General features: G+C 33.7%; 1 protein-coding gene across 1 annotated transcript in view; it reads left to right on the top strand.

Annotated features, from left to right (window-relative positions):
* The window catches only part of TBC1D22A (TBC1 domain family member 22A), a 135,763-nt gene that overhangs the window by 91,430 nt on the left and 17,035 nt on the right, over positions 1-27,298 (top strand). Inside the window, exon 12 of the mRNA XM_079303965.1 lies at positions 13,822-13,917. Coding sequence (XP_079160091.1) covers positions 13,822-13,917 — 96 coding nt within the window. The remainder of the gene's footprint in view (positions 1-13,821; positions 13,918-27,298) is intronic.

Raw genomic sequence — 27,298 nt, 5'->3', positions numbered from 1 at the left:
TAACTTATAAATGAAACAGATGAGTGAGATAAAATCAAAGGCTCTTCTGTGGTTCAGTTTGCTCAAAGAGAAATTTGGTATATTAAAACTGGCAAACCTAAACTAAACCAAGACAGTCTGAATGCTTTCAAAACTAAAATAGTTTGTGTCTGATTGTTTTTTTCCTACAGAGAGACAGTGTATTACATGAAATTCCCAGTCTGACTTATTTTTTTCTGTTATGCTTTTAAGTAATGAAGGAATAGGACATGAATAAAACTTGGCAAGAAGACTTTCATGTGCAAGAGAATAGTTCATAACTATACATGTACTAGCTTTGACAAGTCCCTGGCTGCTCTATAAAACCTGAGGTTGTCCTTAGCCATGGATCAGTACATGACTATATGTGAGAATGTGTTTCAAAAGAATGTTTGCAGTCCAAACCAAACCATAGTAGCTGTGTCATTCAGAAATGACTGTCTGAATCCTAGAAAGCTCCTCAGAGCTGTCTCTGGCCTCTACAAAATTCTTTTCATCAAACTATTTTCCTCCTGATCCTCTCATCAGTCTTTCTGGCTGTGGTTGATGTTCTTGCCTGTAATTTTTCTCTTGGTGTTCACTATGATCCCTGGAATTTTCTATTTGTCTGAAGGGAAACTCCTAAGGGATCTCACTTTTCCTCTGGAGACATCATCCTGACCTCCTGTATCTGTTTTTGAAAAGGAATACAACCTCCACAAACTGAAAACATGTAATAATCTTTTTACAATACTCTTCACTTGGATCATCATAAATATGCATAGGATTACTCTACATTGTATCACATAACCTTTAATACATATTCCATTGGTTTTGGTAGATTAGAACAATTGCATGCTGTGATTATTTTTTGTCCTTTATCTGTCTTTGAGTACAATGGCAGAAATTCCCTAGATTTTGTTGATATGTCGAATGAAAAAGGTATTATGAAAAGGAATAAACTTCTATTTGCTCTGAATTTGTTTCTAATGGAAACATTTATGAAACACAATAAATAGTATTGGGAATGCAAGTTTTATGTAGTGACTTAGGAAACAATAATACCTTGAACGAGCAAAATAGATACAACTAGTACAGCAGGTTTCCTGCATTCTAGGCAGAAATTAATATTTTGGAGAGGAAACATGGTCTTTTAGATAGGACAGTAGAGATAAAAGTTGAAATATCTATGCTTTGTTGCTTTGAAATGTTTTGTGATGCTGTATGACTTTTTCAGTAAAATATTTAAGTGCACACTAAGTGTTTCTATGATTGCAGTATATTTTTTTCAAGTTTTATGTGTGATTATTAATAATGGTCTCTGAATATCTGCTATGTAAATTAAGTATATGGTAAAGAGATTTTTGATTTTCCGACTTGTAGATTCTCTTTCTCCTTGGTATTGAGTCCCATGTCATTACACATGTACTCTTCGTGGGTTTTATTCTATCTGTGCTATGGCTTCTTTTGTTCTTATTTTGCTTTTTATTTTAAGTTCTCTTTGTCTCTGGTTTGGTACCCATTACAGAAACAGAACTCTGCTGTTTGATTCCCTGTAGGCTCCCACTGAGCAGTGCTGACAACCTTTGCTTCCCCTCCTGTTTCCATAGTAGCAGCACCTTGTTGTGTTTGAGAAGTGATTATTAATTTGGTTTATTGTTTAAGTGCCCAGGGATACTGTGAATTTTCACAGCCTTCAAAGGCTAGCCAAGCTTTAGTGGGATAACATGGAAAATAAACAGCCCTTGGAATGTTCCTGATACAGTCCTTGCTGTCTGAAAGTGATGTGGCAAATGCAGATTCTTGAAGGGTGGCCTAGATCCATCTTCAGTAGCTCATCACTACTCCAAAGAAATGTAAAATCTCTGGAATCAGTCATTTGTTTGCCCCCTCTGTTTCTGTCACTGTGCCTAGGTGCATGGCTCTGGGAGTCTCTTCTGTACATAAATTCTCAGTATAACTTTGTGTGAGCTGATCACTTTGTTTTGCAGCTCCTTTTGCACATTTCTTGTTTCAAACATGTTTCTTCCAACTATGCACACTGTGCTGCCTTTGTTTTGGCTGCCATGAGCTACAGATGTTGTCAGTGTGTGGTGAATTTCATCTTTCCACAGAGCCATTCTGTAACAGCAGAGATCCTATACCAGGAAGTTTTTAATGCTACCCTGAAAAATAAGATGTACAGAAAACAAATGTAGTTTATTTTTTATTTACTTTTTCTATGTCCTTTGCTATTTTCATATTGATTTAGGGTGTTTGGGAATCAAAGAATTACTATGTACACAAAGGAACAGAGTAGGCTGTGTTTAGAATCTTTTGGCTATGTACCAAATGAAGTTATATTTGCAGTTTGCATTATTTGTGAGATATGAAAACATTGTCATTAACTTAAATTTATGTCTGAACATACAGCTTTTCATCCTTCTTTCCAGCATTTTAAATCTTCCCAATATTTTAAAGTCCAAAAGTTTAGAGTCTTCAGTCTTCATTGCTATAAGCAAACACATGTTAAAAAATCAGTTTGATGAATTTGAAAAATATTATAAAGTACAGATACAGTTAATTAAATTTTGATGCTACATCCTTTAATAAGTAAATATTTTAGTTCACACCTTGGGTAGCTAATACTTTGTTTGGTTTCTGTTTTAATTTTCTAGAGACTGAGTTGTTAGCGTGGAGCATGTTTCTTTTTTTCACATTCATTTTGTTGATGGAATTAATCTTCAGGCCTGGCAGCATAATTTTTTAATGATTTTTTTGTTGCCTGTTACAACATATTAACAGAGATTTAAAGAAAATTGTATGTAATTTTTTCTTTTATAATAGTAGAAAATAAATCCAGAAAGAGTAATTTATAGCTTCACTATGTACTCTTTTAAAGACTTAAATAAGATAAGTAAGTAAAATGCTTCTGAAAATTTGGAGAGATGTTTGGGAATCTAATGCAGCATCCAAGTTGTTTCAGTGGGACTAGTATTGTCCTTTTAAAGTGCTTGGTCAGTTTTTGATGAAGGAAATCACAGAAGTACTGTACTAGATGTTATACTGTGAATTTCAGCTCAAGATTCTCCATTCAGTAAAAAAAATCAGCCAGAAAACTTCTTTGGATCAAAGCTGTCCTCCTATTTTGAGCTGCTTAAGGGTAGGGGCAGCGATTAGGGCACTCCTGTTTGCTTTGCCATCTGTTGGAAGCATCTCAAGCTCCTGGTACTGCAAACTCAGTCCTTTGAATGTCAGCATGGATTAGTGGAGTGTTGCTCACAAAAGCTGATGGAAAGAAAACAGCAAGTCATGTTTATTGACAGCAGTAGGAGATTTGAGTAACTTAAGCTTCACAGTCTGCTGATGTCATGTCAAACAGGAAAATCATGAAGCTGTGCTGGTTACCTCAGGCTGTCAGTGTGGGAAACACTGTTGAAGAGCAAGAGATTTTTAAGCTCTCATGCTGTATTTGTGATGGAATAAGGTTTTTTAGAAAAACCCCCAATGCATTATTGGTAATATTAGAATTACTAAGGTTACATTTAGGTGGTAGAACCTTAAAATGTGCTTCACTTTCTTCCCCTTTTTTCTTCATTTTCACTGCTTCTGGATATTCTTGTAGGAGCTTTTCTGAGGGAAGTAGCTGCTAGGAAAGTATTAGCGGTTAGTGTCTGATACACCTGAGATGAAAAAGGTGTAAAACTGTTACTGTTGTAATCATCTCGTAATTGCTCAGGGCTCTCTTCAGGATCAGCATAGAAATTTTGTTTTTCAGAGATAAGAATAGTAGCATCAGAGGTGACCTCCAGAGAACCTTGATAAAGCAGATGGTAACAACTCTTCAGGTGTTGCCATTCCCACATGAGTCTGTTGCTTTATGCTGCTGTCTTCAATCAGTGGTCTTGTGTGAAGATTTATTATTAAAGCAGACTTTATCTTGATTGTTCTGCAGTTGATTGTCAGCATCCTTAAGAAGACTTAAATCAAAGATCTTACCTTGATTCAGTATCCTGAAAGATATTTAAGTTCTGAGCAGGCTGTGGCTCTATGGAGTCATTTAGCATCTTCAGAACTGTAGAGTTATTCACATGAAATATTTATGCTAAATCTAATAAAGGCAGTCATATTTAGTAGATGTAGCCTCTCATTCTGATTAGAGTTCAGCAAAGCTGCACCTGATCATCACTAGTAATTCTTTGTGTGCTAAGCAGTTGGTGATGGGAATAGAAGTGGTCTGAAGAGTAGTTTTTGGATTAGCTTGGTGATTATTTTATATTAACAAAAGAAGCAGCTAGTCTTATTCATCCCAACAAGATCAAACTCCTGGTGATAGCTATCAAGTATTTAATGAATTTAATTAAAATTCTGCATCATTAACACTTCCAGCTGTGATATTGAGTGACTAGCAATTTTCAGACACTTGGAATGAGTAATGGTGTTGGCTTTTCAGTTGCTTTTGACATAAGCCCTTTTGTAAACCTGTAGTTTAGCACAGTCATGACTATAGAGCCTCTGTGCTGGACGTAGCTGAAGAGCAGCTGAGTGATGTTTTCAGATGTTGTGCTTTTTCTTTAATCAGACAAGATGTTGCTGCATTCAGCAACTGCCTACTTTAGTTTCAGATTGGCATTATTGGTTTGTGTTAATAGAAGTTGAATGAAATGTGAAGCATGCAGACCAAGGAATTCTGTAAGCAGTCATATGGTCACAAAAAGCTTGGTGTAATTAAGTCATCATCACAAAGCAAGATTGAATGTTCAGGCAAATTGCCATCCCTAAGAAGGGACTGATTCAGTTTGTGTTGCTGTGCAATGAAACTGTTTTCGTGAATAAGATTTTTCCAGGACAGCAAATGGAGGAAAATACCAGTCCTAGCTATCTCCAAGCCTCTAACAGGAATAATGGTGGTCAGAAATTAAGGTTTTTGTTGCTTTTTTCTTGTTTTGTAGAAAGTGGTTTAATGATGGGAGAAGGGGAAGCAGCCAGGGCTGTGTCTTGAGTATCTTGATAATGGTTGTGCTAGAAAGTTGCATGATGTTCTTGACTCTGTGTTTTTACTTAGCTCTTCATGCCTAAACTTGTTAGCCTGGAAAACAGGGAAGGAAGGTAATATCTCATGCTTGTTTCTAAATATCTGTTTGGTATTTCTACTTATCATCTTAGTCAACAAGACCACCAATTAGAAAACATGTAACTGAACATATGACATATTTGTTCATTCTCAGCTCTTACGGTTTGTTCATTGAGAGAAAGTTTGCTTGAAAATTTATTTGTTGTTATTATTAAGAAGAAAATATATTTTTATTAAAATAGACAAGGTTGTGGTATAAATGTCAATCTAATAAGAAATCTTCACAAAACTTTTACATTACATTGGTGGATTCATCCCCCAATTTACAGAAGTAGGAATTTGGGGATTGTGGAGTTTTTATTTACTGAACAAGAATTCAGCAATATCTTTGTTGGATTGTTTCATATGCTTTTCTCAAATGACCTGTAATATTTTATTTAAGAGTTTGTTGTAATCCAACCACCAACTTTGTGCAGAAAGGCACACGAGAACCTTGCTATCTGGAAGTGACATATGTAGCCTAAAACATACTTCATGAGAGGATTTCTTTGAATTATGTGTTGGCAGTGTGTCAGTAAGCCCTTTCTTGTTATTTGATGAGATGTTGGAATAAGCAACCACTATTTTTTAATACTGTTACTTAGATTTTGCTTTAGTCTTTCAGTATAAACATGTGACATATAAGTATAGAGGTATTCTCACTACTTTTTCTCAGTTGTGAAGTGGTAGACTAGCTCTTACTACTTTCTGTAGGTCTGCCTTGAAGTATTAATTTGATAACTTTTATGAAAGCTAATAATATGATAAAGCTGAAGCCAATTAATTAAACAATGATGCAACTATTATAGAACTATTTCAGTGTCTTTGAAATCCGTGGAATAAATGCTCTAATGATTATCTTGAGCATGTATTTCAGTAGATTTGATAACCCATGAATATCTGCAGAAAAGGATATCATTGTGCTCTTTTTAATGAACTAACAATTTCATACAAAAAATTCAGCAGTACCACTGTTAAGAATAAAAGGATACATGTAAATGAGGCTGGTGCAGAAATTATATTTAAACAATGCTGACAGTTCTTCTATTGTGCTCATTAATTAATTTCCCAGTATCAAGGTTCTCTGGGAATGAACTGTAAAAATAATTAAAATGATACATGAGGTAAATAATTTTGAAATTCAAAAGGTGAAATGGGGAATTAGTTTAGTAAATATTAGTCATACTGCTTATTTGTGCTTATTTGCCTTTTAAAAGGAGGTTAGTGAGGAAGTGTGGTCTAGTTTTTGTTCACATGACCTGCTGAAGTTCTCCCTGGTGGAAAAGTTGCAATATTCTTTTTTTAATCAATTGTGCTTGTCTCTATATCAAATCAGTAGTTTGCTTAGAGCAAGCTGGCATTCATGTAAAGATATTTTGTCTTGCAGCAAGGTACTTCGAATTAAATCAGTTGCAACACACATTTACTAATAATCTCGATTTAGTTTTTGTTTTTTAAGTGAAATCATACTTTTAAATGGAATTCTGTGAGTAAAAGCAGTGTTGATTTTAGTGTGACACAGCTTTTCTTTTTTTCCCACCACATTTTTGGCCAGCTAATTGGTGTCAAGATACGACTTGAGACAGAATTTGAATGTTTAAATCTAAATTAAATTAGTGATTTCAGATAGAATGAATGAGGTTTTAATTAGAAGGAAACTTCAAAACAAATTTATTTTCAGCCAGACAGTCATGTCTGAGTAATTGAAGCCCAGTGTTCAGCCTAGCTTCAAATACAAGAAGTTTTTGCAATACATATTTTTTCTATCATTGAATGGTGAAAGAAAGATGAAATCTACATTTTGCTATCCCTTGTGCATGCCTTTCAAAGTATTTTGTCTGGATGTTTTTAGTCAAATCTGCCATGTAACCATTTATAAAAGAAATAGCCTGCAGGTTTTAGAAAGTTTTTTCTGCAACTTCACCTGTGCTGGGGAGGCAGCTAGTTGGTCACTTCTGGGTTTATCTTTATCTTGTTGCTCCTCAGACTTTTCATAACAGCTCAGTACTTCCATAACTTCACACCTGCAAGACAGATTTTAAGTTCAGATGGGGTAATCTTGGAAATTAAAGATGAAAAGTGAATTTTCTAGGAGATAGCTAGAGAGTTAAACTTTTCAAGCAAGTTTTTTAAGGTGCTGTTGGTAGTGCTGCCTTCTCATATGTTCATACAGCTTGTGTGATCTGCCTAAGCCTTTTCTGAGGAAAAGACTTGAGACTAAGGTGTGTAGGGAAGTATATGCTTCACCTTTATATACATGAAAAAGAATTAATTGTATGCTTGTATTTCATGCTGTTAGAGGAAGTAAATGCCATAGTGGTGTTCAGTGTTAATTACACAGAGGTTTGCTGCTTTGAGTCATTGCACTGTCATGGTTTGGTAAGATAATTAGGGACCATATTAATGGCTCTAACCTAAATAGTTTGTTTTTTAATACATCCACTATGGTTAACAAAGAAGAAAACCTAAACAGTGTAAATTATCAAATTTTTTTATGTGGGCTTATAATGTTATGTGGCTTTTACTTGTTAATGCCCTGAAACCAACCTGGAAGATTTTCATTAGTTCTTGCTGCTGATTCTTCTGTTCTTATTGCCAAACAAATAGCTTGCAGAAAGTAATTTTTGGTTCCTACTAGAGGGCTCACGAATATGTATTATCTTAAGCAGCACCAAGGGAAATAAAGTTTCAATATTAGGAAAATTTTTTTCACTGAAAGAATAATAAAGTACTGGAATGGTCTGCCTGGGGAGGTGGAGCAGTCATTATCTCTGGGTGTGTTTAAAACAGATTGGATGTGGCACTTGGTGCCATCATCTGGTTGAGATGTTAGGGCATGGGCTGGATCTGATGATCTTGAGGGTCTCTTCCAACCTGGTGATTCTTTGATTGTGTTTATTAGATTTTTATGTGCAGCCCTTACCTTTCTTGTCTAAAATCACAGTGATTGTTCTATCACTTGCAGAATTCATGCTCACATTGCCACATCCTGTTTTGCTCTGTTCTATGTAGTTATATCTGCTAGGTAAATTGGAAGTTGATTGTCTTTTCAAGTTGTAGAAATTCAAAGCAGTAGGTTAAGTAATAATTTCTCCAGCAAGTACAAAGAACAACTCATGGTCACTCTTCGCTACAGATAACAAGAGGTTTATTAACATAGGAAATTAGAGAAAAGAAATTATGTTTTCAGATAGTCTCACTATCCATGATGCTTCTGTGTCTATCTAGACTATTTTCAAAATAATGTTAGAAATTAGTGTTGCAAAGTGTTCTCCTTGTATAGAGTTCAGCATCTTCTTGCATTTGTATCCAAGACATTTTTCAAGAAAACTGCATTACTCCCCTTCTTCTGTCAATAACCAATTCAGCCAAAAAAGGCTTTAAGGGAATTGCATAAGAAGCTTCATTTCTTTGCTAAGATCTAGCAACACTCCTGTGTGCAAAGGTAATAAACCACCACACAAGAGGAGGAAGAATAGCTGTAAAAGATAACAGTTCAGTGTTGGATGTGAGTGTGTTTCATTGAGTGAGAATCACTTGGCATCCTAGTCATGACTGCTTTAAAAACTCCATGGTGAATTCTGTAAAAGAACCAAATGAGAAACTCTGGGTTTTTTTTTCCCACCACAGTTTGTTCTGGAAAAGCTAGCACAAAAAGGTCAAATACACACTTTGTTAGTTATTTTTTAAATCTATTTGAATTGAGCATGTTAGCAAGTGAAGAAGGCAGTAATGTGAACTCCATTCTGAAAATACAAGGTCACACAGAAATTTATGTGAAAGATTCTTCATAAAACTAAATTATTAGTTGCAGAGTGGATAAATCGAGTAAATAGTAATTATCACTTGCATCCATTTATATTTGACATTGATTGCTAGTCTTAACATGATTTTTGCATGCCATATGGAGCATTCCAACAGGGCAAGGTATTGATCAAAAAAAATTCCAGCTGTAGTCAATGTTCTTTGTGGCTGGGATTTCACAGCAGAGTTTTATATCATAAGTCATATATTAGGAATTGTTGCCAAGTTGTTAACTAGATCAGAGAGACCAGTGACTAAATCATTGTGGAAACTGACCTTCACCTTGTTTTCAGCATAAATTTGCCGAATCTAATGGAACATTGTATGATAAGTAATTTTTTTGAACTTGCCTAACAGAAATAGGGAATGTGAACACAGTTCTTGTAATTTTTTTTTTAAATAGGTCTTCTATAAAGGATTTAGTGAACTCTAAGGATTGATATATTTGTGTAGTGTTTTGGCTGTGACAGATATTTCTAGCTTGATGTTATGACCTGGAAATGTTACTTTCCATTAAAGATTTTGAAATACTATGAAAATTGTTTATATTTTGAAATATAAAACCTGCCCATAAATTTTCATGTTAATTGATGGATGTTTGCATTAGAAACAGCTGCTTGTAAGCCTTACCTATAAGTTGTGTTTTATGTTTGTTTGTTTGTTTTGTTTCTTTAAAGCATGAAAGATCCTACTTCATTGCTGTGTTTTTGGTGAGATTGGATTCAGCTTAGAAAAGTGCTCTTGGTCATTTACTGCTTTTAGGATCATCTTCTTGGGAATAGTCTTAGTGAAGAAAAAACAATTATACAAGACAATTCAAAATGTGCAAACTCAGCAAAAGTGTTGTTAATAGGTTTTTTTTGCATATAACTGTAAAAAACTATATAACATGAATAATAAATACAATTAAATTTTTTAGCAATTTTCAAATAATTGAAATTTCTTTATATAACTGTCTGGAAAACTGACAAGCAGGAAAACATTATGATCCCACATGAGCTGGTTGGCTGCTGTGTACAATAAAAATAATTGCAGTCTGCAAAGCATTCCAGTATCTTTTAGAATTTAAGACTAACATGACTTCAGTTCAGTATTCTCTAAACTTGAGTGTAATATTCTTTCACCATGGCTAAATGTGTCATTTTAAGAAAGTGTTGACATTTTTGTAGGTAAAAATCACACCTTACCAAGCATAAGAACCAGTGAATCCATATCCCAGGTTGATCTAGAATATTGAAAACACTTAAGAAGGTTCTTCACTAAAGATTAATAAAGAAGAAACACAGCTGTGGAATTCAAGGGAATCCCTTTGCATGAATTACTGCCTGAAAGGTAGAAAACAAATGTTAAGAACAAGCGGATAAATTTCAAAATTAAAGGAGATAACATGTAATTGTTTTGCAATTTGTCAAGAGGCTTAAGCTCTTTCTGCTCAGGAGATAAAAGAGGGATACAGGAGCAGCTAAGACAGCAAAATTTGCTGATAACACCATGTTACTAAGGGTAGTAAAAGTGAGAGTTGGACAGCAAAGAGTGGTAGGAGTTTGTGTTTCTGTTAACAGCCTGGCAAAAATAACAGGTGAAATTTGGTGTGGACAGATATAAAGTGATGCTGTGTGTTTGGACCAATCCTACTTTTACTGGCACAATAAGCACAAGAGGAAAATACAAGCTCAGTAGCAGCCAAGAACAGAAAAAATTAAAAAAAACCCCAAAGGTTAGGAAATACTGGAAAAGGTAAAGACAACAAAATATCATTATGAGCACTATGAGACTTATATTCTTTCTGCAACTTACATGCTATATGCAGTTCAGACCCTATTTCAGAAAGAGAAAACTACATGAAAGTGTGCTTAAAAAGGCTGAGCAAAGGTTGGTGGAGCTGGTACATGAGGAGCAGTGGAACAAGCAAAACATTTCTAGTCTGTGAAAGAAGGAAATACAAACAGATTGAAGAAAGTTAGCAGGAAGTGATTGATTCATACTCTTCCACTGCAAATATCTGAACTACTTTGAAACTAGCAGGTTTAAACCAGACATGCTACATGGCATGCACTTGTTTTGGAATTCTTTGTTCCAGGACTTGGTGATTTACCAAAAAGCTTACAGTTGCAGAAAGATTTAGGAAGTTTAGACAAATCCATTAACTATTAAATGGACACATTGTGCAGCTTCTCTTAGGACATCTCTGAGCATGAAACCTTTGAAACTTGGAATGTTCTGGGGAGGTACTGCTATATCTTGTACTCCTGCACTCAGCCATCTGCTGTTGGTCATTCCTGGTGAGAGGCTAGTTACTGTCATGGCATCACTGCTGTGTTCTTGCTGTGTTTCTTCTCAGGCTGGAACTCTTGAGTCTTTTTTGACAGTGAATTGAGTCTGTGCCTGGGAAGTCAAGGCTCCTGGCTGATCAAAAATGCAAAACTTGGAGGAGCAACCAATATATTCCACTTTTCATGATGTTCATGTGTTGGCTTTTTTCTCATTTTCTGCCATAAATTGCTTGGATATTTTAGCAAAAATTATTTAAATCTCTTTTCACCTTATCTATCTGCTCTTTATAATGTGGTAGAAATGGAGTTGCTTAAGGTTATTTTATTCATGTGTAATTATTTGGAAGTCCTTGTGTGAGCTATTATCTGAGCTATTACTTGACTGTAAAATGTGGTTTAATACCTAATCCTGATAAAATTTCATAGTTTTAATTATTCAAAGTTCTTACACAATAATCTTGTATTTTAGATAGATACAAATAGACAATAAAATTTGAATATAAATGCAAATATAATAGCATGAGGTATTACAGTTCCTAAATGTTGAAATATCCAGGGTATAAGGCTGCTTAGACTAATCATTGACAAGACACTAATCAGTCTTGTCTTACAAAACAATTTGCATTCTTTTGGTGGTTGTCCAATTCAAGAAGTTTGGGGAGTGCAGTCCAAGGAACGCCTTTCATTTCAGCTGCAAAGGAGAGCCAGCATTTGCAGGGCAATGAGATATTTGTGATGTTAACAGGCTAAATGATTTTTATTGATAATGACAGATGGTTCTTAGATAATGTGCTCAGAGTCGTCTGTAATATGTTCAGAATAAGTCTTCTGGAAGCTTGTACATCTGCCTTGAGATTTTTTTCAAAAATATTTAAATCAAGGTCATTGTTTATACTTGATTTTAAATAGCTTTTAGCTGGTAGTCTGCATTTCTGTACATTTAGAGATCAAACTGTTTGTAACTTCAAAAGCTGCAAATGGAAAAGTGTAATAGGTATCAGGTGTTAGGAAAGGCAATTATGCATTAGCTGTTTTACTCAATTTCTAAAACTGTCTAAATCTATCCATTGGAAATACTTTGTACCTAGACTTATCTCTGAAGCATGATGAATTTTTAAATCTGTAGGGGATATGCATTTTTCCTGTAATGAATTGCATTTTTAAACCTATTTTGTTTCATTTCAAAGAGCATCATTTTGAAGAAACTTTTATTGGCAGAAAAAACCCAGAAAAATCACAAGACCAAGTACAGGTTCTTGTACAAGTCCAGATAATTTTTTCAAAATTCCTTAAAAGTGTTTCCAAAATTAGCTAATTCTTATTTTCAGTTCCATGAACACTTTTAAACTTAAAAGCTTCCCTCCAAATAACTGGCATTATCTTTTCCCTGGAACTGCCCCAGTTAGGTGGACCAGATGGTCTGTGGTTTCTGTAGCTGTTAACAAGATGTTAGTCTGTAGTTTCTGTAGCTGTTTTGGACAGGTGTTTTCCAAACCTCTTTAGCACACTCTGCTCTTTTATCAGTCAAGGATAGAGGAGAAGGAAATGGAGTAGGAGGAGAATATTTTTCCTTTGTCACTTGTTGTAGCTGGGAAGTTTATTTATTGCATGAATTTTGAATACCATGTTGTTCTAGGCTACACAGCAATAAAATAGGTATTTTATCAGGATGTGCTTTATGTAAGAAGTTGTTTCAGTTCACTATACTTGAGCAGAACACTTATTTTTTAAAAAGTAAACTTCACTTTTGAAATGACAAGCAGAGAATATGAAAAAACTTGTTATATTTTTAAAGCACTATAATTAGATCTTGTAAGTTGCATAGATATCGGTATTTAACTATACTTCCATTTGTCAGATTATGTAATTTAATTTCATTATTATTTTTCAAATTTTATTTTAATGATATTTTACATTGATAATTTAATACTATATTTTTTCAGTTCTTAGTGGTATAGAAAATAAAATATAATATTAATTTGTTGATATGAAAAAACTTAGTGATGTCTTTTAAGGATCTCATCAGAAAATTTTCTAAACTCTTGCGCAAAATTATAAAATGCTGATTTCTAGGGAGGGTATTATAAAGTGATGGAATCTGCTGACTTGAACCAGAACAGAAAACTGCAGATCTGAATACAAAACTGAGCTGAAAATGTTTCATCTAACAAGTAGGTTTTCCCCCTATATAGAAAACATCTGATTCAGTTCAATATAATACAAGTTATTTTTATTTTTACGATGCTTAATAATTTCCTATAGCAAAATTTATACTTCAGAATCTACTGCTAGTAGTAGAGTTGACTTTGTAATGAAGGTGAAACATATGTTCATGCCACAGTGTTGAACTGGACAGTACAGTATTTCACACCAGATATAAGCTAATGGATAACACCAGAAATGGAAAACACATCAGTAAAGAATGAATTTAAATATGAGAAATGGAAGCTGCCTCACCTCTGTCCCTGTTACAGATAATAGCAATGAATAGCTTTGGCACAGATTAAATGCAAGCATGTGTGTGGTACAAAGAGAGACAGATGTAGTTGACATTTGTAGATAGAAGTCAATGTCATAAAAATACACTTGGGGCATATGGTGATCAAAAGTATTATTATTTGTGTATTGAAAGGATGATATTTTTATTTTTTCTAGTCTGAACCAGAGGGTTTTTCTCACTTCCACTTGTACGTCTGTGCTGCCTTCCTTGTCAGGTGGAGGAAAGAGATCCTGGAGGAGAAAGATTTTCAAGTAAGTGAAGAGGATATTTTTCAAGCACAGGGTAGCATTTCTTAGATTTACCTTCCTAACATTACTTGGGAATGAATTTAAGACAAAATAGGGGCAGCAAGACTGACAATATCTTACTGTTATTTAAGTTGCTCTAAAATGGTTAGACCTGAAATGATGGGCTATAAGCAGTAGGAAATGTGTTTTCTTTGTCCACTCTGGAAAAAAAATGCTGTTTTATCTGAGGCAGACTTTGAGAAGATGATTTCTGGAGATGCTGTTACTGTGGTATTTTGCAGAGATTTTCTGCAAAGGTAACTGGATTTTTTTAAAATCTTAAATGCATCACTGAAATATTTATTTATAATTTCTTATCTGTACAATATAACATTCTCTAACAAGAGAGACATATTCATTCTTTTGAAAAAGCTGGGCAAGCAGTCTTTTAAAATAAGGAGCCTGTTTTTCATTAGGAAGTAAAACTACTTCAGGCCCCTATGTTTCAAAACCTTGCATTTTTTCAGCACAAAGCTTATCAGGAAGTTGTTTGTAAGAAGATTTGAATATGGTAGATAGGCAAATCATTTGCATACATCCATAGAAGTCCAATTATTTTTGTGAACTGGGACAGTTCACTTTCATAGAAATATTTATATTGTATTTTACCCTATGATACACTCTGAATGCCTAAAAGGCTTTAAAGTCTTGTTTGAAGGCTGAATGTGAATAGCCTGTGTTGCAAAGCCCCCATCATTGCCTACCCTGGGGAAATGGCCCATCACCAGCTTATTTTCTCTCCAGCTGACTGAACTCTGTGGCCCTCTACAAATGAACCATTGTGCAAATTTGTGTATCACTTCAATCTATTTTATCTTCATGAAAGGATTTATTCAGAGCTGTCGTTGCCTGTCTTTGAAATGAATAAATCCCTAAGGGCACAACATAACAGCTTTAATTTCTGCTACCTGCTAACGCTGTTAGATTTTCTCAATTTATGGTACTTTGTCAAAATCATCTCTAATGTTGGTATCTGTACCTCTTGATTGCAATTGCTCACTGTTAATCCTCCCTATTAAATTTTTCATATTGATTTCCTGCAACAAAAAGGATAACTTTAATCTCTCTGTCAAATCTATTAAAATTGTGCCTCAAGTAAAGAATACCATGGTATAGTACTATGAAGATTTGTTCTCTTTACACACATTCAGATTTGTGTAATTAATTAATAATTAAGATATTTCTGTATGATTTAATTTCTTTATAGGCCATGTAAACTAGAATATAAAGTACAAAACCCAGGAATACACTGGAATGCATTTATCACACTGCTTTGGATTGCTTACAACATAGAAATGCAACTGGTAATTTTGAGGATCTGTAGATCCATGCTAGTTTTATCACCATCATATGTTATCACTAAAAGCCTTGGCCTTTTTTATTGTGTAACATGACCTTTTAAAATGGCTAAACTAGAGTGTTATCAATTCTCTAAATGATACTTCTGTCCCACAAGCAAGAATAATATCCATTATTCTTCTGCTTTGTTAATAATAGCTGTAGATCATTGCCTAGTCTTCAAAGTAATAAGCACTTAAACTACATTGGAAAATTGGGAATTTCAGTATATGCTGTTTGGAGCACTCTGCATTGAATTCACATTATTGAGAAGTCATAGGTATAGTGCATTTTGTACAGAAGTTTTTTGTTCTGCAAACTGTATCAAGAATCACATGCATTCAGTCATTTCTCTTGCACACAGTATGTGTTGTATTTGTTTTTCTGCATATGACAGAAATAAGAGAAGTCTCTCCTAACTATCAGTCAGAGGGCCTGGTTCTTTTCTACTAGCTATGAAAACTCCTCTCTTCTTTTATATGTCTGTTTGACCTCTTTCAGTAGAAATACAGACCTCACAGGAATTTTAAGTTGGAATAATTTCCCAAGAACATTAGAAATAGCACTGTGCCAGAAGAGACACTGAACAGATTTTGAATGAAAGACCAATTTTAGAACAATTGGTTATTCAGTACTTATATTCTTATTATTTGATAAAGTATCTTATCAGTAATATTACAGACAGGATGATGATAGAAAATAGTCTGCTTTTAAGATAATTGTTTTCAATGTTTTACGTATGCCTGCAACCAAGCAATCAGTAAAAGTATGATACTTGTTCTTCCTAATATGAACAGATTGACTTAGATACCAAATATTCATCCCTCAATATTTCCTTATTACTGATACACAATGCATGTAATTGTAGTTTTGGGGGCTTTTGTTGTGTATTGTCATGTAGCACAAAAATGAATTTTGAAATGAAAGAAGTTAAGCTGAACTCATACTGTAGAGTGATACAACATGAAAATTGCTTGGTATTTGGTTTATATCATCTGTAGAATTAAATATTAAGATATGAAGGGAAGTCAGTTTTGTTAAGGGAAGGGTGGAAGAAATAAATGTTTCAGCACAGGCCTCCTAATGTTTAAGTGTTCATGTGTAAATATTATATGCATATATTATAGATGTATATGTATATATAGACTTGGAACACAGGCATATAAAACTGTGTTGATGGTCTACCATATTTTTCATGTTTCAAATTACATAGTGAAGTAATTTTTCTTTGTAAAATGATAATCAAGTCATGATGATAGTTGTCCTCTTTTGAATAATTTGAAACAAGTTATTCCTCTCACTGGTGTTTATTTGGTTAATTACAAAATATCAGATGGTTTTATTTTCCTAGGAGTTTAAAGCTGCTTACATTTTGTCCTACTTATTCAGTAATCTTTCTAGTAAGCTATAATCCCATTTTGAAATCTGCTATTTAATGCAATGAGCTGTGTGATGCAATGCTATGTAATGAGGACAAAAATTATTACACTCAGCAGTTTTCAAATTCCCCAGAGTCACTTTTTGATAGCAGTGAAATTAAACTGACATGTTTTCAGGGAGATGTTTTAAATATTTCATGCCCATGTATAATACAAAGATTAATATTATGGAAAAGAGTGAGGGTTTTTCAGTTTTCATTCGAGCTTGTTATTCTCTCTTGGTCCTCACTTCTAGAGAGTCGTTTTTATCTAAGTAGGGTGCCCCACAAACCCAGGTACAGAGAGGTAATTTGGATAGCTCTGTTACTCTATTCATAGTTCAGATTAACAGTTCATACCTCACATGTGGAGGAGCAGGGAACACAGGGCTAGGCAGTAAATGGCAGAAATTTTAATCCCGTATTCGATTTTCCCTTGTAACCTATGTGATGTTTTATAGACTCAAACAGGTCATTCTTGGTTTCTGATGTTTCTGTTGATGATATAAATATTCTCTATTAATTTATTGGTTCCATACTAGTATCAGACAAAAAAAATATAGAAAAAAGCAGTAAGCTCAATATAAATAAAACTATATTTTCAATGTGTTAAAGTATGCCTTTTGAATAAAAAATGTGAAATTCATTTAGCTTCTACTATCTAAGCTTGAGTAATTAGATGTACTAGTAATGAAAACTTTTCTACTCATCAGCATGTGTCAGACTTTGGCTTGCTGTTATTCATTTTCCTAACTATACCCATAACTCCAAAATTCTCCTGAATTCTTTTGAGGTGTGGATAGCTGAAGCTGTTAAATGATAAAATATTCATGTATTATTTTGAGCATATTTAGAATTAAAACATTAATAGAAAATATGCTACTGAGTTTACTGTTGGAGTGTACAAGATATCTGAAAGATTTTTACAGGAACAAGACTTCACTTGAACTGAATATATGCTAATGGTAATTATAATTAAGTTAGTTGAATTCATACTGGCTTATCTGTTAGATTTGTACTTTAAGGAAGTTATCATTTTGTTGACATAGCTGAGCTACAAAAATATGTTCAGTATGTTGTGGTAAGGAATCTGTCTCGCAGATCTTTTCTTATTCACGATTTTAAGATATAGGCTTTTCTGTCTGTCTAAAAGACATTTTCTCCCATGCTGTCACCAGCTCACATCTTTATTACTGCATTGTCCTTTTCTTTGTCTTTGAAAAATACATTTTTTTCTCCAATTATCTTCGCCCAGACTGCAAAGTACCTGTAAAAATAATTTTTCAATCCATCATTTTTTCTTGCTTTCTTGCTCTGCATCTCTCTTAATTCCCTTTCTTTTGGAGCACCAAGGAAAACTGAGACACTTTCTCTTCTGAGGCCTTTAATGGACTAATACTGACACCTTCCATGACATCTCAGATTCAGCACTGAGCTGCTGACTCCAGCCCATCAGCCCGTGATGACAGCTTCATCACCCACTTGCACTCACAAGAAAGTAGCAAGTCTATCTCCCACTTTGCCTCCTTACTTAAATGCTGCACCTAATGCAGATATTCAACTACTTTGCTCTAAGTCATTTAAAGTTCTGGCTTTTTGCTACACTCAGAATAGATTTGACAGGTTGGCTTGAGTTTCTTAGTAGCACTTACAGTCACATTGATGAGTTTTGTGTTGCTTCTTTTTGCTTTTCTGTGAATTTATTGTCTCTTGCTTTATACTTGAGCCATAAAATCTTCAGGATAGTGAATGTGCTTTATTCTTATCTATACAATATTTTGAATAATTTTATTTAATTATTTTATATATATGAAGTAAGTCTTATTGACTTGTTTACCAAAATGAATGCATGCACAATTGTGTCTTATTAAAAATGAGTTAAATGCTTAATAACAAGAAGCTTAGAAGACAAGTTAATTTCATTTGATTTCTGCTGTCTATAAAAGTAATGAACTTTAGTCTAAAAAATTTTATTTTAATATCTTTCCCAGAAATTATCTACTACTGAAACATGTCAGATATTAGAGATGTAATTTCATGCTACCTTTTTACACTCAAACACAGTAATATAGATTTCATTAATCTTTTGTGGTCTTTACATAGTTTATGATGTAAATTTTTAAATTTTACTTTTTTTGCCTGAAAGTTTAGGGTTGCTTACTTCACATTATATGAGGTGTAACTAATAAATCTATTTTAATTTAGCTTCTTCGGTGTGTTCTGTGCAAAAAAAAATTAGTTATCATGGCTCCTGCAGTAAAAATAAATTTTCAATTAAAGAAAAAAATTAAAAATTATGTTTCTGAAAGGATTAGTTTTTTGAACAGATGAATGTTTGCCCTTCTTCTCTCTAAGCTCTATGATTAGATGATTTTGTGCCCTCATTCTTCTGTGTATGGAAGTTAATAGGGTCTTTTCTGTGGATGTACCAAAACCTGTAAAGAATTAAGAACTCTGAACATGGAAATCTTTCTAACTGTAAAGAGCCTGACTACCAACACTGATGCCATTTTATTCCCCACCGAGAGCACTTTTGGAAGATGTTCAATATATAGTCATGTGTTTCTAGAAACTAGAAGCTCTGCTGTTTTAGACTTTGAAAGTTGTAGCTGGCAACCTAATGTGAGATCACTTTTTAATCTCTGAGAACTGGTGGCAGACAGCTGGGATTCAACACTCTTGGATCGTTTTTGTTCAGAAGAGCCAATTTGCTATAATAAAATTGCTGAATTTATTTTTTCATGCAGAGCTTAATGAACAGAGAATGATGTGAGTGGCAATTGTTTAACTGTTCTGCTCTCAACCCTACTCAACTTTGTCAAAGGCTTATGCATATTTTGATCATCATGAATATCTTGACTTGGTCTCCACATGTATTGTAAGTTAAACACAACAGTGCAAAGAAGTTTTAACATACAGTCTTATAAGTGCAATTTTTGTCCCACAGAAATTATTATTGCAAAATTTAAATATTGAACTGAAATGTAGCAGCTAGACTGTTGGTCATCCTTCTTTTAATTTGACTCATTACACACAAGTGTCAGTTTGTAATACTTTCACATTTGCTTTCCTTTTGGAAAAATACCAAAAGGGATAGTAATTTATAGTTCTGAATAGTATGTATTTCTTCCCATGAAAATATTCATGCCATTTGGAAAATTGCATTTCATCAGGTTTATTTCTATTTATTTAGTTTCAAATTAAGTTATTTGAATAACTTGCTTTTCTGGTAGTCAGGGGATGTGTTGCAATTTTAGATGATGCATCACATTAAAAAGTTCAAATGTAAGCACTGAAAGTGCAGATTTGTGCTTGGATTTCATGTGTGACATATAGCAATTCATTAACTTCTAACCCTTCTTTCAGACAGAACAAAGTCTTTAACAACAGTTGTAGTGTATTTGACAGCTGAGTTCATTATACCATATATTAGTATGACAGAGTTCTTACTGTAGTTTTTCTGTGTTCTTCAAAAAAAAAACCAAAACAACTATATGACAAAGTGAGCAGTTATTTCGATTTTCTAGATCAATTATGTGTGATATTAGCTAATGTCTTCTTATTTTTCAAATACTATTCTTTTAAGTAACAAAAATGGTAACAGGCTGCATAGTTCAGTACAAATATTATGTGAAGATATGATGCATGTTTCAGAGAGCAGTTAGATTGAAAATGTGTTACATTATGTACTTTGGCTTAAGGTTTAGTGAAATAAAATAAATCCTGTAATTCAGAAATAGAAATAAAGCTACTTTAAATTACATTTGTAGTCAGTGGAAAGACATCTATGAATTAGTTACTTCTGACCTCACCCTATCCTGTGCAAATATTTGTCACTTTACTATTTATGTAAGAATATGACATTGACAGAAATTAGAATTCATCTGTTAAATCCTACATTTAATGATCTGAATATTATATAGTCTGTGAAGACTTCCTTGAGGATGTGAATGTCTCTTTGCATGCCCAAATGTTGTTTCCTGTACTGATTGTTACCAGCAAAGAGGAGGGATGGAAGCTCTGAAGCATCCAGGAGCACATCCAGTGCGGACTGCTCAGTAGAGGGGAAGAGATATTGAACATAATTCCTCTAAAACTTTCTGTTGTGTGGAGAAAAACTGTAGGACATAGTGTTTATACAATTAATATTGCTTGGAAAATCCCTTTACACTCTGAATGTTTTAATGGAAAAGGTGTTGGTTTCTTTAGCACGCATTCCTTCTTTGGACAGAGTTACCTGACTCTCCAGAGCCACCTGAGCCCTTGCCTTTGTGTGCACCCCTGTTCTCACTATTTGAATTTAAGGAATTACAGATTTGAATTCAATCTGGGCTTTTTTGTGGGAAACACATTCTTGTGACTATAATAGGAAAATAACTTTAACTCTTGTTTAGTAATGGATCTTTTACTGTGATTGAACGAGCTCTAGAATTAATTTTTATTTTACTTTCTAGCTATTCTGTAAAATAATACAATATGTTCTGCATATTCTTGCCAATAATTGATTCAATGTATTTTACTGATTGGGTTTAAACCTTTCCATTGCTACCCACTTTGCATAATGACTAATTAGCAAAGCAATCTAAAAAAGAGTATTACCATCATATCACTCGGTCCCTGATTTTCTGCCAGTTTCTTCAGAACCAGAGTTTCTTGAAGAAGGAAATATAAAGGATTAAATCAAATAGAGGACATGAAGGTTTTCCTGGGTGTCAAACTTCAGAGATCATTGCAGTAACAGTGGCATAATAATAGTTTCTTGAACTATTAATAGTCTTGAACTCTGGGTGCCATAAAAGCTCTAGGATCTAAGCTCTTTAATCTTGTGAAGCTGACTGCATAGTGTCTGCGAAGTTCTATAGTTTACCAAAATCTTTATTTCATTTTGCTCCCTGAAAATTGCACATTTTGAATGTTATTAGATTAATTCCATTAACCTTATAATGTAATTGGTCAGCTTTTCCTGTTTTCCCCAGGAATTAATTCTCAATATTTTAATGGAAATTGTTTAGTGAAATTTGTACTAGATTAAGTGCTTTTTTCCTTTATTGTTTTTTTTTAGCGCTGTTTTTAATTGCAGGAAAATGTTTAATATGGCTTTATGTCCCTTATACAATTGTTTTTCTTGAAGGTTGTTCTTGCAGAATTGACAGCCACCAAATAGATAGGCCCAGATGTAGCAACAAAAATGAATAGCAAATGCAACTTTTAGAGTGAATGAGACTGGCCTAGACTGAATGTAGCATAATCATTGATAAATTAAAGGAGATTTCTTTATGAACAGTGTTACAGAAACCAGTGTTTGGATCCAAATATTCTGATGGGGTCATAAAGCATTCATGCCTAAGATATTTATTGATGGATAACAACTTTTTCATGAGCTGAAGAGCAGTACTTGGATTTTCACACTTACTTGCCTGCATTAAAATACATGAAGAAAATAAATATCAGGTGAAATTAATTCTAGTGATTAAAAACCATTGCCAGTTTCAGATATAGTCACACAGAACTCTGTTTCAATGATTATACAAATACAGCTATAGGTTGCCAAATGTAAGATATAGCTTTAATTACATCAGAACAGTTTAGGTGCATTGAGACTTTAACATGAGTTTTTATTTTTCTTTGATCCAAAGAGTCCTTCTTTAGCTATGTGTGTTCTTTGTATCTTCAGGAATACTGTGGTTTGGATTTTTCTACTATGGACTTTACTATGCAAGTACTTGAATAACACTTGGACATTGCAAGATCAGGAAATGATTTTACAATGCTGTTCATAATGTGAATTTTATATTTTATTGTTGGTTGGGTTGTTTCTTTTTTTAAACAGACCTATAATGTAGTCTTACAACTGATGGTACCCATGTGGTTTTTATGTTTCTTCACATTATCACAATATTACACGAGTGAAGGTAGGTTTTTTCAGAAAAAAACAAAAACAAACCCAAGCAAACTCCTCAAAGCCTTAGTACCATTTATTTTTTTCTATGATACAGGGGAACCACAATTTTGGTATATTCAACTGCTGAAGATAGAGGTTGAAAAGTTGTAGTAAATCTGCTGTTCAACAAGGCACATATCATTAATGCTACTTACATGCAAAGAGCACAACGAATTAAAATTTATGAAAATGTAATATTATCCTAGAATTCATAAATGTGTAGGTTAAAATGAAGTTGATAGGAAACTTCTTTTCTCCTCCAGCTCTTTAAAACACAATTACATATGTAGAGGGAAAATACCTGTTTAGTCACAGAGGACTCTTGACAGTCACTAACAGATCTGGTCTTTTTTTGATATGTTTATATAAATAACTTTCGCAAATCTTTATGGTTTGGCACAGTTTTCTAATAACTTTTAGGTTAAGTAGTTGTGATTGCATCTAAAAATCACATTGTCCATGTCATAATTGAAACAGGATTCTATTTTGCTTATTCCAAAAAAATAATAAGGTTAAAAGTATTCACACAGAAGGCAACAGGTGATGAATACTGCTGGGCTAATAACTCTTTGGGAAGGATGCAAGAATACAGATTGATTTTTGTTCTCTTATCCATAAAGCAGTTTTTTGATAACCCTCTGGGTCTTTGGATGGCTTTAAGTGAAGCAGAATAATAATTTGATTTTGGCTTCAGCTGAGTTATTTGACAAATTGAATTCACCATTTTTAGTAAATGCTGCTCTTGAAGAGTTAAATTGATCACAGAGAAAAAAAAAAAAAGCATAGCTTTTTGAATATTTTGAGTAGGCTCTCAAGGATCCAGAGACACACTGCTGCTACATAAATATAATCATACCTCTTTTCAAAGCATATTCACTTGGGAACATTGAGAATCAATAGAATGTAAGTTCAGTAAATAGGCTTCAAAACAAAAAAGTGTTTTGCAAATATGCAGAGCAATTCAAATATAATTTGTAGAGCATTTTACCAAGATGGAAAGGTTTTAATCTTTCTGTTTTATAGTTAAGACGTACACATATCCTTGTTAATACTGCATAAAATCCTGACAGAAAATCATATGGAAAAGCTGAGCTGAGGTTTTTTGCATCCATATTCTGGTGTTTTTAAAAAGTGCTATTTCATTCTGGACATGCTGTTCTTAGATAATCTTAAGTACCAAAGCCAGCAAAGGTCTTCTATCAACAGAAAATAAAATTACCATCAGAAATTTTCAGTCTGGCAAATCTTCAAAGGTATTGAATCTCCCTTTATGGTAAAAAGCCAAGTAACAAAGAAAGAAGCCCCAGCAAGCCCAGCCAAAACCATCCAAACCAGAAGAGGATGATAAAAAATACACAACTTTTGGTTTTAATGGGTTCATTCATATATGTTCCAACTATGATTTGTGCATTGGAACAGCACATGATGTATAACTTTCCATGATGTTTGAATTTTCACCTGACAAAATAGTACACTTCTGGGCACTGTAGAGGATTTTTGATTCTTCTAAATTCCATTGGATATTCTTGTCAGTCCAGATTTCACTTTTGTTACATTACAGTCATGCTGTATCTTGAATGGTTTCATCATAATTACTTCTTTCTCACAGGAAACATTGAGTTCATCTTAATTGCAGAATTATCATATTTTAGCTTCAGTAAAGTTGCCTGTCTTAACAATTTGAGCCTTAGGATAAAAATATCTACATAATAGTGATATTTGCTGTAGAAAAGCAATACCAGACTGTCAGTATGTCAACAAATTATACTGAAGCTAATTCAGCTAAAATTGCTGTGGTGAAGATAAACAGAATTGAGAAAGCTGACCAAAACAAAATGAATAATGCTGGAAACATAAAATAGGGATGTGCTTTAACATTTATTTTATATAATGACCATTTCTACAATCATAATGGGGAGAGCATTAGAAACAGAATGAATATAGATTTTACTTACAGAAAGATGAAAACATCTAAAAATATTTTAAGCAATTAAATTAATATCACAAAATTGAAAAAATATTCCAGTTTATTTCAGAGCAACCAAAGTCGAGGTATTCAGCAAAAGAAACTCAGTACACAAAATTATACTTCAGTGGAATGACTGAATTTATTTGAAGATTAGATCAAAGAAATTGGAAATTAAAAGGTGGATTTTTGATTGGTGGTTGCAGGTGATCAATAGACAGTATTTCTATAATGCTTTCCAAATCTGTCTTTTCAGTTAAAATATTGTTAGGGAGTTTTCTTGCTGTTTGGATTCCCAGGAATTTTGTTCAAATTATTTGGCTATAGTTGGCCAACAGAATTGCTGAAGATGCTCTATAAAAAATCCTAGAAAAATCTAAACCACAATATTCCTGAAGATACAATGAGCAAACACTGCTGAAGAAGGAATCTTTGGATCAAAAACCTCCCACAAACTCATGTTAAAGACTCAGTGTAAATAAGCTGCTCTCATGTAATTAACAGTTAAATCTTTTATTTGGCAAAACATGGCTGTGTGTCTGTATAATCATTGAAATAATGTTCTGTGTGACCATATCTGAAACTGGTAATGGTTCTTTATCACTAGAATTAATTTCACCTGATATTTGGACTATATATTTTAATGCACACAAGCAACTGTTGTTTCCTCTTGACATGTAGTTCATCATCTGCTCTGGCTCTGGTCATAATGAAGTCTCCCATCATAGAGTAGTGTGATAACAGCATAAGTATAATGTAGTAGCAGCATGATTTAACTGCATGAATCAGCAGTGCACTGCTGTGGCTTTCCAAATCCCTACTGCAACTTTGCTATCTCAACACAGTGTTAGAAAATAAATGAGGTAGCTTTAGGCTTGGAATGGTTCCAGTCACCATAAGTAGCCTGACTTTGTGCTTTGCTGGGGCTGCAAGGATGCTATTTCATGCTTCAGTCCTATTTCAGTCTTGCTGAGTGTGTTATCACTTCCCTTGTGGAAACATGATCACTCACCAATAAGCAATACGCTCTAGGTCATGAATGTGGAGCTGCAGTGAAATAATTTGCCATTTTATTACCTTATGTTTACTTTTCAGAAAAAAATAAAATTATTTTGGATATTTTTAGCTGTTTGGATAGTTTTGAATATTTATTTTTGTCTCCATGTAGATTTTGAATACTCAATCAATTTTTGTACATATATAAACAGGGTATCAGAACTCTTCCTATTGTCAGGCTTGTTCACTTTACCAGTAGGTTATCCAAAACTTTTCCTAATTTTCAAGAAGACTATAAATAGGGAAACTCCAACATATCAGATTATAATAGTGTAATGAGACTGATTTTCCAGTGACCACAGTGTTTCCAGCTAGCAACAGTAATGAGTTACTTATATTGTCTGCAAAAAGAGCTTTATATTCATTTTCCTTTATGAATTTTAATGGAAATCTTGTAACATGTACATGCTTCCTGCATGTGTGGTGATTTTTCTTTATCTATCTCAGAAGGCACTGTGGGAAGAAAATATGTTCAGGAAGATAATAAAAATATAGTTTTGATTACAAGCATCGAATTCTATCATTTTTATTTATTTTCCCTCTAATAATTACTATTTATTAGTATTTACTTAGCCAATAGTCTTACTATCACTTAAGAGGAACAAATGAAACATTTTTCCCCCCCGTGTCTTTCTTAACAGCTTCACTTCTGTCTTTAATTCTGAATAGTGAATCTACATTGGTGGATGAAAATGAGCAATATAATAATTTCATACTGTGATCTATTTTATTCTGTACACTTATATAGCATTCAACAGTATCAACAGAAATACAATGATCTCCTACTAGGAAGACTAAAAAAATACTTTTTTTGGTAATTATCTTCAAGAGGAGACTTGTATAGTGAGTGTCTGTGGGAATCAGTATGAGGCTATTCAGCATTCCCACTAAAAAAATTGCTGATAATAGAAATCTGCAGATGACATAGATTTGCCATTCTGACAAAGTGAGAACAGAGCAGTTACATAAACAAAACTTGAATCACTTGTTCAGTTGAACTTTTCAAGTGAGCCGTATTTTGATAGAGTCAAATGAAAAAAAAAATTGCAAATAAAGGAAAATTAGAATAGGTTATACCTCTGGAGTGTGAGACTGTAGCCTGTGATGTGTGGCTCCAAAAGAGATCTGTGGGGTGGCAATGCCTGCATCCCTTCCAATGAGCTCCCAGAATGATGCTGTGGCACATGGGAGTGATTGGATCCTTGAATTAATGAACCTAACAGCTTGTTTTTCCTTTTGGTGGTTTTCTTTCTTTGTCAATATTGCATCCAGTTCTGATGTCTTTGGTCACAGACACAGAGAGGGCTCAGAGAGCATGACTGAAGTATTTGATATACTTAATTTGTCAAAAAGAAAACCAATAGGTGAATTGGTTCATATATGAGATATTTGATATGGAAAAAAATCCATTGATTAATAATAAATTTCTGTTGCTCTTAAAGATTTCAAATTGGTGTGTTTCTTGAAATTTGAAAATGCACCAACCATATGTTTAGATTTAGTGCCTATATCCACAGAGGAGGTCAGACCAGAATAAGAAATTATCTTTTCTGGCAGTATCAGCTATGATGCTAAGAACCAGCCCCAAATTTATGTTATGTACCTGTGAAGTAACACTCCCAATGAC

This window comes from Erithacus rubecula (assembly GCF_903797595.1).
Source record: "Erithacus rubecula genome assembly, chromosome: 4".
NCBI classification, from domain to species: Eukaryota; Metazoa; Chordata; class Aves; order Passeriformes; family Muscicapidae; genus Erithacus; species Erithacus rubecula.
Note: the sequence above shows the minus strand (reverse complement) of the source record. Positions and strands in the feature narration are given on the sequence as shown.